The 16,485-nt window shown below is 48.8% G+C and overlaps 1 protein-coding gene across 1 annotated transcript in view; it reads left to right on the top strand.

The window, feature by feature from the left end:
• Nucleotides 1–14,689, top strand: part of RTCB (RNA 2',3'-cyclic phosphate and 5'-OH ligase) — a 300,226-nt gene extending 285,537 nt beyond the window's left edge. Inside the window, exons 3-13 of the mRNA XM_069082023.1 lie at nt 146–224; nt 1,560–1,627; nt 2,812–2,911; nt 3,879–4,035; nt 4,943–5,099; nt 5,493–5,652; nt 6,824–6,999; nt 8,054–8,242; nt 8,894–9,004; nt 11,845–11,964; nt 12,887–14,689. Of these exons, the coding sequence (XP_068938124.1) occupies nt 146–224; nt 1,560–1,627; nt 2,812–2,911; nt 3,879–4,035; nt 4,943–5,099; nt 5,493–5,652; nt 6,824–6,999; nt 8,054–8,242; nt 8,894–9,004; nt 11,845–11,964; nt 12,887–12,994 (1,425 nt within the window). The 3' untranslated portion in view covers nt 12,995–14,689. The remainder of the gene's footprint in view (nt 1–145; nt 225–1,559; nt 1,628–2,811; nt 2,912–3,878; nt 4,036–4,942; nt 5,100–5,492; nt 5,653–6,823; nt 7,000–8,053; nt 8,243–8,893; nt 9,005–11,844; nt 11,965–12,886) is intronic.
• The last annotated feature ends 1,796 nt before the right edge of the window (nt 14,690–16,485 follow it).

Genomic DNA, 16,485 nt, shown 5'->3' with positions numbered 1-16,485 from the left:
ATGGGGAGCAGGGAGAGATAACAGCAGAAACTGTGGCAGGCGTGCTACTTTGGAGCTCTCAGATCCTCAGGGCCACTTTTTGTTCAGTTTGGTGCATGCACGTGGTAAATAATACGGTTTCTTTTTCATTTGTGTTTGGCCCCAGGTGGAAGGAGTGTTCTATGTGAATGATCCACTTGAGAAACTAATGTTTGAGGAGTTAAGGAATGCCTGCCGAGGTGGGGGTGAGTACACCAAGCACTGGATGGAAGTGATTGCTTTTTCTGCTAGCCAGCTGCCCTGTCGTCCCTCTTTCCTTGAAGAAAGCAGAACTGAAGTAGGTTTTGGTTTTATAAAGACACAGCCAAAGTGATAACTAAGGATTGAAATTATACCAAAGAAGTATTTACTCCTGATGAAATGAATGCAAAATAGTATCACTCAGCAACAAACAAAAACCTCACCTGCTTCTGTAAGAATTGATGGGTATTTTATATGAAAAACATAAATTGGTTGAGCTGAACCCCCCAGAATCCATAACCCACACACACAATATCAGGGTATCTGCAGTCAGGTTCTGTGTTCAAATGCCGATTCTACCACATCAGATCCTTGTGACCTTTAGACAAGTAAAATCATAGTAAGGAAGGATAACTGGAGATAGGAAAGTCACTCCTTAAGTATTCATTTTACTTCCAGGGAAGGAAATGGGTATAATGGGACTAAACCCGACATGGGTCTGTCGCTGATGTTTTATATAACCTTAGGGAGGCCATTGTAAATACACTGATGGTGTGTAATGGTAAGAAGCAGAGAAAGGAAAGAAACATGAAGTATCTATTATGTGCCAGGCACTGGGCGAGGCATATTTTTTTCAAACAAATCTCGTCTCATTTGTTCCTCACAACCCTGGGGGGGAGTTGCCATTATAATCTCCATTTTACAGATGAGGAACTGAGGCAAATCATGGTTAAACGACTTTCCCAGGGTCACATAGCTGGTGTCTGTCTGCAGCTGGATTTGAACTCGAGTCTTCCTGATTCCAGGCCTAGCACTCTGTCCACTGGGCCACCTAGCTGGGTTTGACCATTGCCTGTAGCATTCTCTTATTTGCTGATTTCACCTCTTGGAGTCTCAGTTTCCTCATTTGCCAATGAGGTGACAATACTGTGGTACCTACCTGAGGATCATAGAATTACCCTCATTTGATACCTGAGGAAACTGAAGCCCAAAGAGAAATTAAACATTATGATCACAAGCAAGTCGGTGTTGTGGGCAGTCAAGCCCAGCCCTGCCCCAACTCAACACCACGCACCAGGCTGCTGGTGATATCTTGGGTTTAGTCCATTGAGCTTCATTTCCTTCCTTAGAAGCATGTTTATTACTTGAGAACTCTTCTCTCATCCAGCCTTCTCTACCACGTGATGTGAGTAGTTTTAGCTGTTACCCCTTGATTTAAGGCAACACTTTCCTTTTGGGACAGGAAAAGCTGTTTTCGGCCCTCTTAGTAAATTATGACTGTATTTACTGAAATGTTCTAAAAAGGGAAATACCTTTTTCTTTTTTTCCCCCTCCCTCAGGTGTTGGTGGCTTCCTGCCAGCAATGAAACAGATTGGCAACGTGGCGGCCTTACCTGGGATTGTCCACGTGAGTCAGAGTTCAGAATCTTGCTGTTGACATTTCCATTCTGTCTAATGGTCTGTCAAGTGGGTGGAGGCTGAAAAGATAACAGACCGTGGGTACCTGGGAATCTTGGCATTTTCCAGCCAGGAATACCATAGACTTGGTAGCATTACTTGGCTAAAAGTCATACAAGTTAAGAACTAATTAAGCTGATTTTTTTTTTCTTGATTGCTTATATCGCATTTGATCGATCGATTTGGGCAGTATCTTGGCTGCATGTTGCTCTATTCAAAGAGAACAGTTGGAGCATGAGTAAAAATGGGGATGGAGACAACTGTTTGGGGTCATATTTATTGGGAAAGGGGGATAGTGACCCAGGAAGTGTGTGGAAGGGCCCCTACAGCTCCTCATTAAATGTGGCTGGAAATAGGAAGTGAACTCATACCCTCCACACAGTTCATCGTCCCAGGCTCTGGGTCCATCAGCATCTCCTATATCCCTAGATGAGAGCCGTAGTCATTCTTCATGTTGTTCTGCCCAGTTGTATATAATACAGCCATCATCAGTTAGATCTTAGAAACAAATCACGTGATGTAAACTACTAGACAGTTAAATATTTCTTTAGGGTTTTAAAGTTTGCAAAGAAAGCAGTTTCCTCATATTGCAAATAATATTGTCTCCATTTGGGGTTTAGTAAGCATCGGAGCCAGGGTTTAATCTAAGCCTGGGGTTCTCCCATTAGATCATATTTCCATCAATGGAATCATCCTCTTGGTTCTTCATTGTCATGATTTACACCGGCCAGGGCTCACTTTATAATGTTCTCAGAGTAAATGAAAATGTCCACCACTTTCAGCCTGGGAAGAACGATTCTCAGCAGCCTCTTAACTCACTGTCTTCTGATTGGGGCCCGTGTTTATGCAGGAGCTTTCCATGTGTACCTTTCCCTTTTTCAGCTGTGTATGTGGAGGATTTTACCCTTAAAGAAAGCCTTGTGAGCTCTAAGTGGACTAGAAAACATTCTGATCACTGAGCTGGACAGTGTTAGCCCCCATGTGGTTTAGATTCAAAGTCTTATTGCAGGATGGGCTGCCATCTCTTGATTAATAGTGAGTGAACTCAGGTAAGAAGTTTAGAGAGAGGAAAGGGCTTTGAGAGGCTCCAAGAAAGATAGACCCCAGTCATGGGTGTTCTAAAATCTTTTTCAGAGATCTATTGGGCTTCCTGATGTTCATTCTGGTTATGGATTTGCTATTGGAAATATGGCTGCCTTTGACATGAGTGACCCAGAAGCCGTGGTGTCTCCAGGTAAGGTCATAGACACTCCCTCCAAACACTACCACCCTCTGCCCCGTGCTGCTCAGTACTTCTGTGCACCAGAGCCCATGATCAGTAGTTTGGAATTACAGCAATTTCCCAACAGTCTGCTGAGTAAAAAAATTGATCATGGGTAATCAGTATGTATTAAAACATTGAACTTAGATGGGCATTTACTGAAACACTCATCTGTCAGCTGTGTACTGCCTCCCTGCTGTTATACAGTCACTAAAAACAAGCTACTCCAAGACATTGATTGTTGCATTGAAAGAGTTTTAATTAGGAATTAAAAATGAAGTCTTTGTCTTAGGACATGATTCTGTGCTGCCTCTCTGGCCCCAGAATTGTCTACATCAAGTTTTGTTATGTTATTTGTGTTATCCACCTTAACACAGCTGAGACCACTTTAAGGTTTTGGGGTTTTTTGTCTTTTTGGAGGGAGGAAGGCAGGGCAGTTGGGGTTAAGTGACTTGCCCAAGGTCACACAGCTAGTGTTAAGTGTCCAAGTCCAGATTTTAACTCAGGTCCTCCTGACTCCAGGGCCAGTGCTCTATTCACTGTACCACCTAGCTGCCCTGAGACCACTTCGTGATGACAGAACAGAAGTTTAAATAAATTAAAAGATTCTGCCTTGTCCTAAGCAGCCAAAACTATCAACACTTTGTTATTGGTGACTTACATTTATAAAGTACTTCAAAAAGCACTTTCCTCCAGCAACTCTGTGAGGTAGGGCTATCAACAAGTCGTATTTTCATTTTACAGATGAGGAAACTCAGGCTCCAAGAACTTAGGTAACTTGCCCCATGGGTTGAATCCAGCTCCAGCTTTCCTTCCATTCTTCCATCCTGCTTTCCATGTTCCTTGTACCTGTTCCTTCCTATATCTATTAAAAGCAAGGAACATATTTGCCTGGTCACCCGGACTTACTGATTGGGCTTGGGCTGTCTTCATTCTGTAGGTGGTGTCGGATTTGACATCAACTGTGGTGTCCGATTGCTGAGAACCAATCTTGATGAAAGTGATGTCCAGCCTGTGAAGGAGCAACTTGCCCAGGCCATGTTTGACCACATTCCTGTTGGGGTGGGATCCAAAGGAGTTATCCCAATGAATGCCAAGTAAGGCCAAAAGTGACTAGTGTGTATATTTCTCTTTAATGGGTTTGGGAGAGGATGGATTTTTTTTTTTCAGATAGGGGTCTTAAGTTTTGTAAGCTCCAAGTGGAAACCCACCTATTAGGAGTAATTTCAGTGCCACAAAAGAATCCATCCAGGTCTCTTGGATTCAAATGTAATGAACTTGGAACTTTGACAATATCTTTGTATTGAAATTTTTCCTGTAATTAAGCCAAGATCTACATAACTCGAATGAAGATGGCAGACATGATTTGTTGGGTACTCTTTCTTTCCAAGTGAAGTTTGCAAGGCTGAGGATCAAACCAAACTCCAGGGGACCTTGGCTCATAGGAGGCCCTCCCTAGAGTAGGAAGGGACTTTCGAGGCATTCTAGGCCACCCCCTTCATTTTAGAGATAAGGAAAGTCAGCACTGAAGAGGCGGTGGGATTTTGTTGTATTGTAAAGGCCACAGTGGGAGGGTTACGCTGACATGGGGCAAAAAGGCTTTACAAATCTAGATATAGATTGCATTGCCCCTAGGACTTCGTACATGAGCAGCTTAGCTTCAGAATTCAGAGCAGAAGTTGGGGCAGCTTGGGAGTGGACTATATCGGTCTGGTTGACTTATTCAGGGACAAGGGGCAGGGAAACAGGACTTCTGGGATGAGAAAAGTCATGGTTGGCATGACAACCCCTATTAGAAATATTGATTTGATGCAGACCAAGGCAACTCTTGACCTGTTATCCCTCCACTCATGGGCTTAAGGTTTCTTCATTGTCCCTGACTTGTAGGGCTTGGGATCAAATGAACTCATACAAAGGGAAAGGGCCAGACCAGCATGGATGTTGGAGGCAGGCACTTGTGATAAAGTTGTGTGACCTGTGGTGACCCCAGTTCTTTTATTTCAGGGACCTGGAGGAGGCCCTGGAGATGGGGGTGGACTGGTCTCTCCGAGAAGGCTATGCCTGGGCAGAGGACAAGGAGCACTGTGAAGAATATGGGCGTATGCTGCAGGCCGACCCCAACAAGGTCTCCGCCAGGGCTAAAAAGAGAGGCCTCCCGCAGGTGCGCCACCACGCTGCCCCAAATGTGAACGGCAGAGTTTGAGTGAAGGGTTCTGTCTGCCTGTAAAATGAATTTCCCTTGTAACTCATGGTGTTTGGGCCAGGGCCCAAACGTAAAGAGCCCGTGAAGGGGAGGGTGTGCCTGCTGAAGCGCCTTCTGTTTACATGCTGCATGCAGTGTCTTCTTTCATCCTCAGTGAGCTCTCGAGGCACTGCCTGAGTGACCTTGGTTAGATTCAGTAGTGCTAGGAGTAAGCCACCTGCTGGGGCTCAGAAGTGGCGCTCTACAGAGGCCTTCTCTGTAACGCTCTCTGTGGTCCTGGGAGCTGGCATGCCATCTGGTTTAGTGGGAGCCACTTTGCCAGGGTGGATTTGCTTGGTTTTGTTTTGACAGCTTGGGACCCTGGGAGCAGGAAATCATTATGCAGAAATCCAAGTTGTGGATGACATTTTTAATGAGTACGCTGCTAAGAAGATGGGCATTGACCACAAGGGACAGGTGTGTGTGATGATCCACAGCGGCAGCAGAGGCCTGGGCCATCAGGTCGCTACAGGTATGCGCTGGGCCTAACCTTGGGCCTCATGTGACTATGTGACATTAACAGATGCTTGAGGCAGGTTGGGGACCCACCCATGTTAAGTGCCTGGTAGGTGAGGAGTAACTGGGTGATGAGCGAGGATCCTTCAGCTGCAGCCTTTGAAGAGCCCCCTGTGTTTGGAGGGCAGGGAGAGGGGTAAATACACCGATCAGATATAAAAGGATACATCGGAAGCTCTTAAGGGCTGCAAAGCATGTGCCAGGTGAGGTCTGAGGGATGAACAAGGACCATTCAGGAGAAACGTGAAGGGCAGGCAGAGATGGGGCCAGTGCGAGGAATGTCATAGACAAAAGCATGGAGGTGGGGTAGGAGGGCCTTGGAGGCCAGGCTCCAGATTGATCACTTTAGTCAGGGCAGGATTTTCTGAGAGGAGAGATATGGCTAGCTCTTAGCTTAAGGACAGATGATCTGACAGAAGCGTGGTGGCAGACATAGAAGGAACAGAAAATGGTCAAAGGAGGATCTCTTGGGCTGCCAGCCTGGGGGCAGTGGGACAGTCTGAGTCACTGTGGTCCCAGCAGCCCCTTCCTTTGTTCCTCCTATATTCTGCCATCTCATGACTGGCCCCTGCCTATCCTTCCAGCTACCTTCTCAGTGAATTTTCCCTGACTGTGCCCTTTGTCTGGAATGCTCTCTCTCTCGGCTTCCTTCAGGTCTCAGCTCGTATCACAGGTTCTGGGACAATAAATTGTAAATTTAATTGCAGATTACTCTGTCGTGTTCATTCTCATCCAGTTTTGTTCCTGGGGAGCAGAAAGTTCTAGCCTGGTTATTATTCCTGCTTCTACACTAACAATGCCACTAGATCTGTGATGGGAATGGTAAGGTCCCTGTGGGCAGAGACCATGCCAGAGATAACATTCTTGGATAGCGCACAGTCCCCTGCATGTCTGGGACTCAGTAAATGTGTTTGTAGAATGGACTCCGTAGTACTGAAATGCTGTCCAGGATGAGTGTGCAGGTTCCCCCTTTTATAACCATGCTAATAATAATAACTTCATGATTATATTGTACTTCATTAGAAAATGCTTTCCTCACAATAATCCTGTGAAGTTTATGTGATAAGAAGTTACTTTAACAGACCATCTGCCCCAGGTGAAACTCAACTTTATTTTTTCTCTTCCAGATGCCCTGGTGGCCATGGAAAAAGCGATGAAGAGAGACAAGATTATTGTGAATGACCGCCAGTTAGCATGTGCTCGGATCAGCTCCCCTGAGGGGCAGGACTACCTGAAGGGGATGGCAGCTGCCGGAAACTACGCCTGGGTCAATCGCTCCTCCATGACCTTCCTGACACGCCAGGTGGGATTCCAAGTGTTCTTTGGAGGCCGTGTTTGGGTTGGTGGTTTGGTGTCCTTGAAACCTAAGGGTGGTGGGCAACAAAGTCTCATTTTGATAACTCGTGGCTAAGATTCGAGGCAGGTGAGGTCACCTTTTAAAGGTGTTCACTTGGTTAACAGTTGTCATGGGAATCAGTAGAAATCTCCCTTCCTTGTGCCCCATGAGTAAGAGTGGGTACATACATACATACATACACCCTTGGCAAAGTGGCCAGTGCAGAACCACACGAACTCTGCTTTCCTGGAGTGTCTGCAGCGGCCGAATGGCAGCACTTTTCACACTCTCGGGACACTGGAATTTTAAACTGTTACAGTTATTCAGTCATTTCAGTTGGGTCAGACTCTTCCTGACCTGACCCCATTTGGGGTTTTCTGGAGCGGTTGGCCGTGTCCTTCTCCACCTCATGTTACAGATGAGGAAACTGAGGCAAATAGGGGGAAGTGATTTGCCCAAGGCCTCCCAGCTAGGGAGGGTGTGGCTGGATTTGAACTCAGGAAGATGAGACTTCTTGGCCCAGGCCCTACGCTCTATCCACCACACCACTTGGCTGCCCAAAACTTTGTTTGAGGGTAGATAAGTATTTGGTTTGAGGATCTTGAGGTGAAGTTTAGCTCCTGAAAATGAGACAGCCAGGGGTGAGGTGCAGCAAGAGGAAAGGCTCTGTCCTGTGGCCTTGGAGGTGCCCTGTGACGAGAGTGTAGGGCAGTGGATTCCGCAGTGGGCATTTCTGGGCATTGCCTTGGAGACGGATGCCCCGGGCCAGGTGTTTCAGACTCCTTGGACCACTTGAAGAACAGGCTGGGATCTGACATGGCGTGTGTGTGTGTGTGTGTGTGTGTACGTGTGTACGTGTGTACGTACGTACGTACGTGTGTGGGTAGATGTGGGTGTGCATGTGTGTATACACGGGTGTGGGGTGGGTGTGCATACACGTGTGTGTTTGTACACATATGTGCGTGTGCATGCACTCAGTGCTTAGGATGGTCAGGCCAGAGCTGCACTTGGTTTTGCTCAGGCTTTTGCCAAGGTCTTCAACACAACCCCTGACGACCTGGACCTCCACGTGATCTACGACGTCTCCCACAACATTGCCAAGGTGGAACAGCATGTGGTGGACGGCAAAGAGCGGACCCTGCTGGTGCACAGGAAGGGCTCCACCCGGGCCTTCCCTCCCCACCACCCCCTCATCGCTGTGGATTACCAGGTCAGGGACTTAATGGCTCGGGGCCTGGCAGGGGGAGGAGTCTCCATCAGAGTGCCAGCCCCTCAGTGGGCAGGGGTGCGAGCTGCCTTGTGTAAGCCTCTGCCCCCCCCCCCCAGCCGAGAGGCCCCAGAGAACGTGGCTTCTTAGCATTAGGGCTTTGTGTGATTTCACACATCCATGTGTATCCAATTATCTTTGTGCTGATATGAATCACCATGAGTTTGTTTTGTGAAGCTGGGGTTACGCTGGGGGAGAACAAAACAACAGTTGAAAACCAGAGTCTTCTCCTGGTCACTGGTATCGGGCCCTCTTCTGTCCCTAACAGGCATTTGCCAGCCCAGGACACCAAAACTTTCTAGGGCCTTAGTAACAAATGTGAATAAATCCTGGGCCTTGGAAGCTCTTTCTCCCTTCTCTCTGGTCTCCCTGCCTCTGCCTTCTGCAGGTCCCAATAGGGCTTCCTGTTTCCACGCCTCACCCCTCAAACCACATCTTCAAAGGGGAATGACGTGGGCAGACCTGGCTTTTAAGACATGCGGGTTGTGTTGAGCCTACCGTGTCTTAACATGGGGCTGAAGAGATTGTACATCGTGGGTGTTTAAGGGTCACGCTGTTCTGATGTCCATGTTGTGGGTGTGTTTGTGTCCTCAGCTGACCGGACAGCCAGTCCTCATTGGGGGAACCATGGGAACCTGCAGCTATGTTCTCACAGGGACTGAGCAGGGCATGACAGAGACCTTTGGCACAACCTGTCACGGAGCTGTAAGTAGAATGGTCTCTCTTTTCGGGGTGGCCTGCCTTCACACCCTGCTGTGGCCATCTCGTTTTCATTCCTTCTGGAAGCATTCAGATGTACCGCATTTCTTGCTGAGCATGCCTCACAAAGTGCACACTGGGTGGTCTTAATGGCTTCAAGAAGGTGGGCCGGGGTGACCTCGATGGCTTCCCTGTGGGGCCAGGCTTGGCTCTAGGCATCACCTTGCCCCTGCAGGTGATGGGACAGCCTACCAGCATCAAACTCACTCCTAGGCCAGAGAGCACTTTGAAGGGGAGCCTCGGCTCTGCCCACTCCCAAAGCCAGATCAGAAAGTAGTGCTTAGGTATGTGTTGAAATGTGAGGTCGCAGCTTGGCCCCACAGAAATGGATCTCCTGACAAGTCTTCCTCCCACCTTTTGTGGGCCTCATTGTCACACTCACAACGTTCTCCTTTCTGATCGTCCCAAGTGCCCATTACATGTGGAGGGCAGCACTTGGGGAAGCCTGAGGTGACCAGTTCATAGGAAACTCCTTCCCAGGCAGTTACAGATAAAGTTGTACATCTGGGAGGTCCCTGGGTGGCTGCTTCTTGGGTGTTCTGCCTGGGGTAAGAACCACGAGATGTGTGTACAGGCCAGGGCAAGGGGGTCTAAGATGTCACTCTGTGTTCAGAACCCTGAGGGAGCTGACCAGGAAGAGAGGGGAAGGTGGCCCTGGGGTCCTGGGGAAGTCCAAGTAACCCAGTGCCCCTGGGGCCAGGCAGAAGTGCCACTCTGTCAAGTGCAGAGCTCTTGCCAGGCTCGTTGGTAGAGAAGGTTTGTTTCCTGATGACATCCTTGGCCAGCTCCTTGGGGAGTATCCATGGAAGGGGACAGGCCTGCCAGCTCAGGTGTCACTCATGGGCAGCCAGTCTCCTAGTAGCTGGATAGGTCCATTCTGGAGAAGACATATTTATCACTTGTTCCCAGTGTTTTTGAATGGGAGGACTCCTGCCATGTCATAACAGATCTGTCGACCTCCCTTCACACGATAGAAGTTGTGCCCCGAGTATTCACTGGCTGAGAAGATCTCTGATGTAAAAAGACAGGCTTTGTTGAGTGTGGATTCATGGGCCCCTCCCTGCAGGGGTGCCGGATAGCCCCTAGCTTGAGACCCTCCTAGAGTGCCATTCAGAGGTCACCTAGTCCCGTCCTCACCTGAGGCACGAATCCTCTGACCACAGAATCTGAGAAGATGAGAGGGACTTCATTGGCCATCTCCATCTCGTCTCATGGCACCTCTGCCCCAGAGGAATCCCCACAACAGCGTCCCTGACCAGTGTGATCATCCAGTGTCTGCTCAGAGACCACCAAGAAGGGGTACTCCCCTCAGGCCGAGGCAGCCTTCCCTGGCCCCTCTCCAGTTGTTCATACGTGGAGCCACATTTGCCCTTGGCTCAGTTGGGCCCCCACGGGGCTCTTCCTGATGCCACCCGTACCATTCTTTCTGCTGCTCTGCCCTTTGCCATCTCGGTCACCCCCAGCCTCCGGGGGCCATCTGACCAGGGCAGCAGGTAGAGGGGCTGGCCTTTTCACCACTGGCCCATTGACCTTGGGGCCCACTAAAACCCACAGGTCTTTTTTTTAACGATTACTCATCCAACTATGCCTGCCTGTTGTGTACCTAGGAAGCTGGTGTTTTTGTCCTCAAGGGTAAGACTGTTTCTGTTGATCTGCATTTCACTTCATCCTAGTAGATGCTGCCATGCTTTAAGATCTGCCTGTGGAGATTTTTTTGGATCCTGTCATTCAGTGTGTTAGCTCTCCCTACTGTGCACAGGCTGTGCCTTTGTGCGCGTGATGGTGGAAATGTTGGGCAGCCCAGGGCCAAACCGTGCCCCTGCTGTCATCCTCTGGCCACTCTAACATCAGGCCTTTAAGGGTTGCTTACTTAGAGCCCCCAGGTGGTGGTCTGGCCTCCTGGCAGACGTCCCCCTCCCTCCCCAGCAGCCTCATCCGTCTTCATCCGGGTCTGGTCCTTCTATTAAGTCATAACCTGCCATCTGGTAGCTTTCACCAGATATGTCTGGTTCTGCCTCATGGGACTGGGGAGAATAAGTCCACTTCCTCTTCCCCCTAAAGACAGTTCAGATATTGGTGCTCGTCCCTCCCAGCTCGGAGGTTTCTTGGGGAGATTAGACCATGGAAAGGACGTTGGGTGATGCCGAGAGGATGTATTCTCCAGAGTCCTTAGTCCGAGCACCTTCTCTCTTGGGCGGTCAGGCTCTGTCCATGCACTCCTCTCTCTCTGCCTCTGCCAGAAGACCTGGAGCGCATCCTCAGCTTCATTATCTGTGCAGAGGAGTTCAGGATATGCACACTGCACCCGTCCCGAGAGGCTGGTAGTGGGTTCTGTTAGTCCCATTGCATAGACAAGGAGGCTGAAACACCGATGACATGCATTTAAACTCCGCCTTCTGTCTAATGTTCTTGGCACTGTATGTGCCACAGACTGATTCCGGGGCTCTCCAGTACATAGAGGCCCATGGGGTGAAGCTCACATGAAGAAAGTTTAGGCCTGGACTCTGTGAATATCAGTTGTGTCTAAAAGTCTGCCGGCTGGGGTGGGGGGGGCGCATTCTGTCAGGCTGGAGAGCCTCCTGCCCTGGGAGGAAGCTGCCCGTCTGGGCTCCTCAGAGCTGCAGCTTCTGCTCAGCCTCCTGGGGGAGGGGGCAGGCTCCGTGTGTTCCAGGGGATTCTGTTGCACAGGCACATGTGGGCCCAGCAGCTTCTTCATGTTTATCCTTTAGTCCAGAGACTCTCAGTCCCTAGTTCACGTTAGTAAAATGTGCTTATTTTCCCTCCAGGGTCGTGCATTGTCCCGAGCAAAATCTCGACGTAACTTAGACTTCCAGGATGTTTTAGATAAATTGGCTGATATGGGCATCGCCATCCGAGTCGCTTCCCCTAAACTGGTGATGGAAGAGGTAAGGGAGACCTGCACGGTCCTTCGCATGACGACTCTACATGTTGCTTCTTGCCTGGGAGCAGCTATAGTGAGGAAGCATTTTGCCTGCTAGTCTTATAAATTATATAAATTTTCTTAAAAGTCAGCCATATTTTGTATTCTCAGTCCCACTTAATTTTTTGTTTGTTTGCTTTTTGGAAAGGGGAAGGCAGGAGACTTGGGGTCAAGTGACTTGCCCAAGGTCACACAGCTAGTAAGTGTTAAGTGTCTGAGGCCAGGTTTGAACTCAGATCCTCCCAACTCCAGGGCCGGGGCTCTATTCACTGCACCACCTAGCTGCCCCGACACTGAATTTGTGAGTCAGTGTAGAAAGGGTCCTGCCTTAGTCTGTTCTGTGGTGTATGTGATCTGCATGAAGTACTGTCATTTTATAGTAACATTGATAATTCATTATAAACAAACACCACCGTAAAGTTGTGAAGCCCCGTGGTAAAATCACTCAGATGATTCCCCATTCAGGAACTCCTTTCTGATTCCTGTAAAAGCCTCCAACTCCTAACATTAAGGTTTTGTTGTTCAGTCAGGTCTGACCCTTTGTGACCCCACTTGGGGTTTTCTTGGCAAAGATGCTGGAAGGGTTTGCCTTTGCCTTCTCTGGGAGGAGGTGGGGTGAGGACGGGGGAGGTTTTTCTCTTGTGAGATAGCAAAGGACTTTACCAGGCTAAAAAGAGATGTTACATTGCTGGGGAGTGGGGAGGGTGGGGGGAGGTCATAGTTTGTAAATACTGCCTTTACCATAGATTTTAAGTTTTGCATCTTGTCTTTCTAAAGAAGCATGGGGAGTTTACTTAGGAAGGTGCCTTTTCAAAAAGTATTGTTTATACTTGGGACTTGAAGACTTTCTTTACAAAATTTAACATCTCATTTTTTTCCCATCTTAGGCTCCTGAGTCATATAAAAACGTGACAGATGTTGTGAACACCTGCCACGATGCTGGAATCAGCAAGAAGGCGATTAAGCTGAGGCCTATCGCAGTTATCAAAGGCTAACATCCCAGTGGCCTCAGCTGAGACCAGTGCCGTGACCAGACCTGACCCGGACGTGAACTCACATGCTCTCCAGACACCACCTTTACTGACCTACCTGATTCAAGGTGTGCCTGGCACATCTCCCATTCCAAACTGACTGATCCAGCGTGGTAAAGAGCCGCCCATTGGGGAGACCGCGCTGTCTCATTCACAGAGGAATAAACCTCGTTGTGGTCCAGCCACAGTCGCTGGTCCCACCTCAGAGTGCTTGAAAAGAAGGCCTAAGAACACTAAGTTTTCCTCCCAGTCTGGTAGGTGATGCGAGGATCAGGACATAGTGTTCCACAGGAGTTCCCAGGGTCCCCAGCATCATCCTTGCCTGAGGGGTTTACCAGCACTGACGTGGGGCCACCCTGGCTAAAGAGTGGCTTTTGCTTTTTTTTTTTTTTCTTTTTTTTTCTTTTTTTGAGAAGGGCCTGGTTAGGGCAGGGCAGGAAAGAAAGGCCAAGTGTTTTAGTTTATGTAGCCAGGACTTCCCTCCTATTTCAAACTCCAAGGCAAAGCTTTGGGCTGCCTGCTGATCCAAAGCCTCATGCAGATGGCAGGTGCGGGGAGGGGGTGCACGTGTGTGCTCTCAGTGATGAGGGATGCAGGTGTCCCACATGACTCAGTGGGGGTCTTGGTGTTTGCTGTGTGGGGCACATGGAGTGCAGGGCCTCTCCAGCTGGTGTGCACACGTTGAGCCATGTAGCTCTGGAGTTAACTTCTGGCAGCGGTAACTAAACCTGGGTCTGTTGGGTGGGTCTGATCTGGTTAGTCCTGTGACTTTCTAGGAGCTGATAAGGGGCCATTCATGGTGAATGGATGGCCTGGAACTGAGGCCTTAGTGTATCTGAACAGTCAGGAAAGGTGGCGATGTCACAGAACTACCGCAGGTTATTTTTACTTTGTTTCAGAATTGAAAGAGAATTTGCTTATTTTTCCTGGCCTTCTTCTGCTTCCAGAAACTAGGCTTAATAGAAACAGACTTGCCCTCTTACAAAACTCATCCCCTGCTTCATCATAATCTCTGCACTGGGCATGGGGGGATGTTCAGTGGAGCAGGCCTCTCAGATGTGTTTAGGAAGGAATGATTCTCTACACCAGTCCTTAGAAACAAACCTTGGTATAGCTGGGTAGCCAACCAAGGATGAGCCATGGTGTGATCTTCTTAGATTACACACGCCTTCGAACCAGACCCGCTGCCCTGGGCAGAGCTGGTGTGGAGAGGCCGACCCACCACTGGACGCCGGAGGGCACTTCCCGGTGAGAAGCCCAATCCGATGTGGCCAGAATCCCCAGCGTGCATCTTGGGGCTTGCCTGGTGACCCATGTTTTCAAACTAATTCAAAGCAAGAATTTTTCCCTTAGCTTGACTGACGTCAGTTCAGGGAATGATGGCTTAGCTCATCTTAATAACACAAAATTAACTTTTATGAGTCTTTCTGAAAATGTATTTCTTTGGTGGTTTGTAGACATGCTCTTTTTTCGCCCAGTAGAAAAGCTGTTCTGCCCTCCCTTGGCCTCCCCTGTCTGACCTGGGCCGTGTTTAGGTTATTTGTTAGTGTTTGAGTTTGTAAGAGGAAAGGAGCGAGCATTTAGGGTTCACTTGTTCTAAAAGGTTTTTCTTTGCCCGTTCAAAAAATATGACTTAAGAATAAATTACCTGAAAATGAAGCCGAAGTGAATGACTTTTTGTCTCTCCACCAGGTGTGAACCCCAAGGCACATGGGGTGGGGGGGGCCTAGGGTGGTCAGGATTGGGCACTGACTACACCCAGGAGGGCCACTCAGGCTCTTCCATGTTGGAGTTAAAACAGGCATCTAGAGGTGAAATACCCACGTGTAACGAATTACTGCCCATCTGGTGATGAAACTTCTCATTGCCTAAGTGGTATCAAGTAAGGCAAAGCCATTCATGAGAACCAGGAAACACTGTGGACATATACAAACTTGTACCTAGGCAGAAATTTCTTTTTTGTTCATGTTTGAGTCTTCATGACCCCATTTTACAGATGAGGAAACAGGCACACGGGGTTTGGTGCCTTGCCAGGGTCACACACCTACTAAGTGGCTTAGGCCAGATTTGGACTCAAGAAGCAGAGGTTTCCCTTACTGCGGCCCCAGTGTGCTGCACCATGTGGCACCACCTAACGGCCCCAGCTAGGCTTAAAAACCCCCGAATCTAGTCTTTAGATGTCTATGTTTGGGTCTCTGAACTACTCCAGTTTTTACTTTAAATTGCAAAATGAATTTGGGAGAATATTTTTTTCATTGTCATTAAACATCAAATGCCTACAGTTTGCTGTGCACAGGGGTACAAAGGGAGACAAAAGACAGTGCCTGCTCCAAGGAACTCCAGTCTAATGGGAGAGACATGCAAGCAAGCTACATGCAGGAGAAAATGGAAATGGTCAGTGGAGGGAGGGCCCTAGCAGAGAGGGGATCAGGGTTCCATAGAACTTGGTGGAAGCCTGAGAAGCCAGGAGGCAGAGCTGAGGGGGACAGCCACTGAAAACACCTGGAGTCGGCACCTGGTGGGCAATGAGGTGCTGGAGGGGAGGAGGCAGGAGATGGTGGTCTCTGAACCCAGAGAGGATTTTATATTCGATTCTGGGCATGACGGAGAATCCCTAGCGCTTAGTGTATAGTGCAGAGCTGACCCACGCAGATCTGGGCCTGCCAGGAGAGCCCTCCCCAGTGGGTTAAGGCCATGGCCCAGGGGGGAGGTGATGAGAGCTTGCAGCAGGACAATGGCAGCATGGGAGAGGTTACCGTGGTAACATCAGCAGGCCTTGGCAGCCTGTTGGATTTGGAGGGTGAGAGAGTGACAAAGTTAAGGGGGACACCTGAGCTGCAGGCCTGGGTGACAGCACAGCCTAACTTGTGTTTCTCTCTTTTTCCCTTCTTAAATCACAATTCTGCATTTTATGGTACGGGTGAAAAAGAACTTGTTTGTCAAAGGCCCTGACATTGACTCCCTGTGTGAAAGGGCACATCACTGCTTCCTCATGAGCACTAAATGCCCCAAATATTGGTTGTTAAAAACATCTGGGCTGTAATTCCCGGGATAGAGACCGCATTTCTTGTTTATTCCTCATTATTCCCACTCCTTTTTCCTCATATCCCAGCCCACGGTTATCTGGGATTCTGCATAGAATGATCCCATCCATCCAAATCAGAAGCAGAATAACGTTAAGTGTTGAAATAATCCGTGATGTTAACAGAATACCCAGTAAAATGCCCTGTTTCTGTGGCAGCACTTCAGGGTCAGGGTCTGCGAAGGGTTTTTCTCTAAGTAACCCTAGGAAGTTGGCAGCATCGGAGTATCGGGCCCATTGTGTACATAAGAAAACTGAGCCCCATGGAGTCAGCTGACTGGTGAGGGGCTGAGGTGGGATTCAGACCCAGGATTCCTCACTCCAAGCCCCATACTCTATCTATAAACCAAAAAAACGTGGACAAGACAACCAA

This window comes from Petaurus breviceps, unplaced genomic scaffold (assembly GCF_028583685.1).
Source record: "Petaurus breviceps papuanus isolate PSGF00001 unplaced genomic scaffold, PetGlider_PUasm1.0 156, whole genome shotgun sequence".
Classification (NCBI taxonomy): Eukaryota; Metazoa; Chordata; class Mammalia; order Diprotodontia; family Petauridae; genus Petaurus; species Petaurus breviceps.
This window is presented reverse-complemented; position numbering and strand designations above follow the sequence as displayed.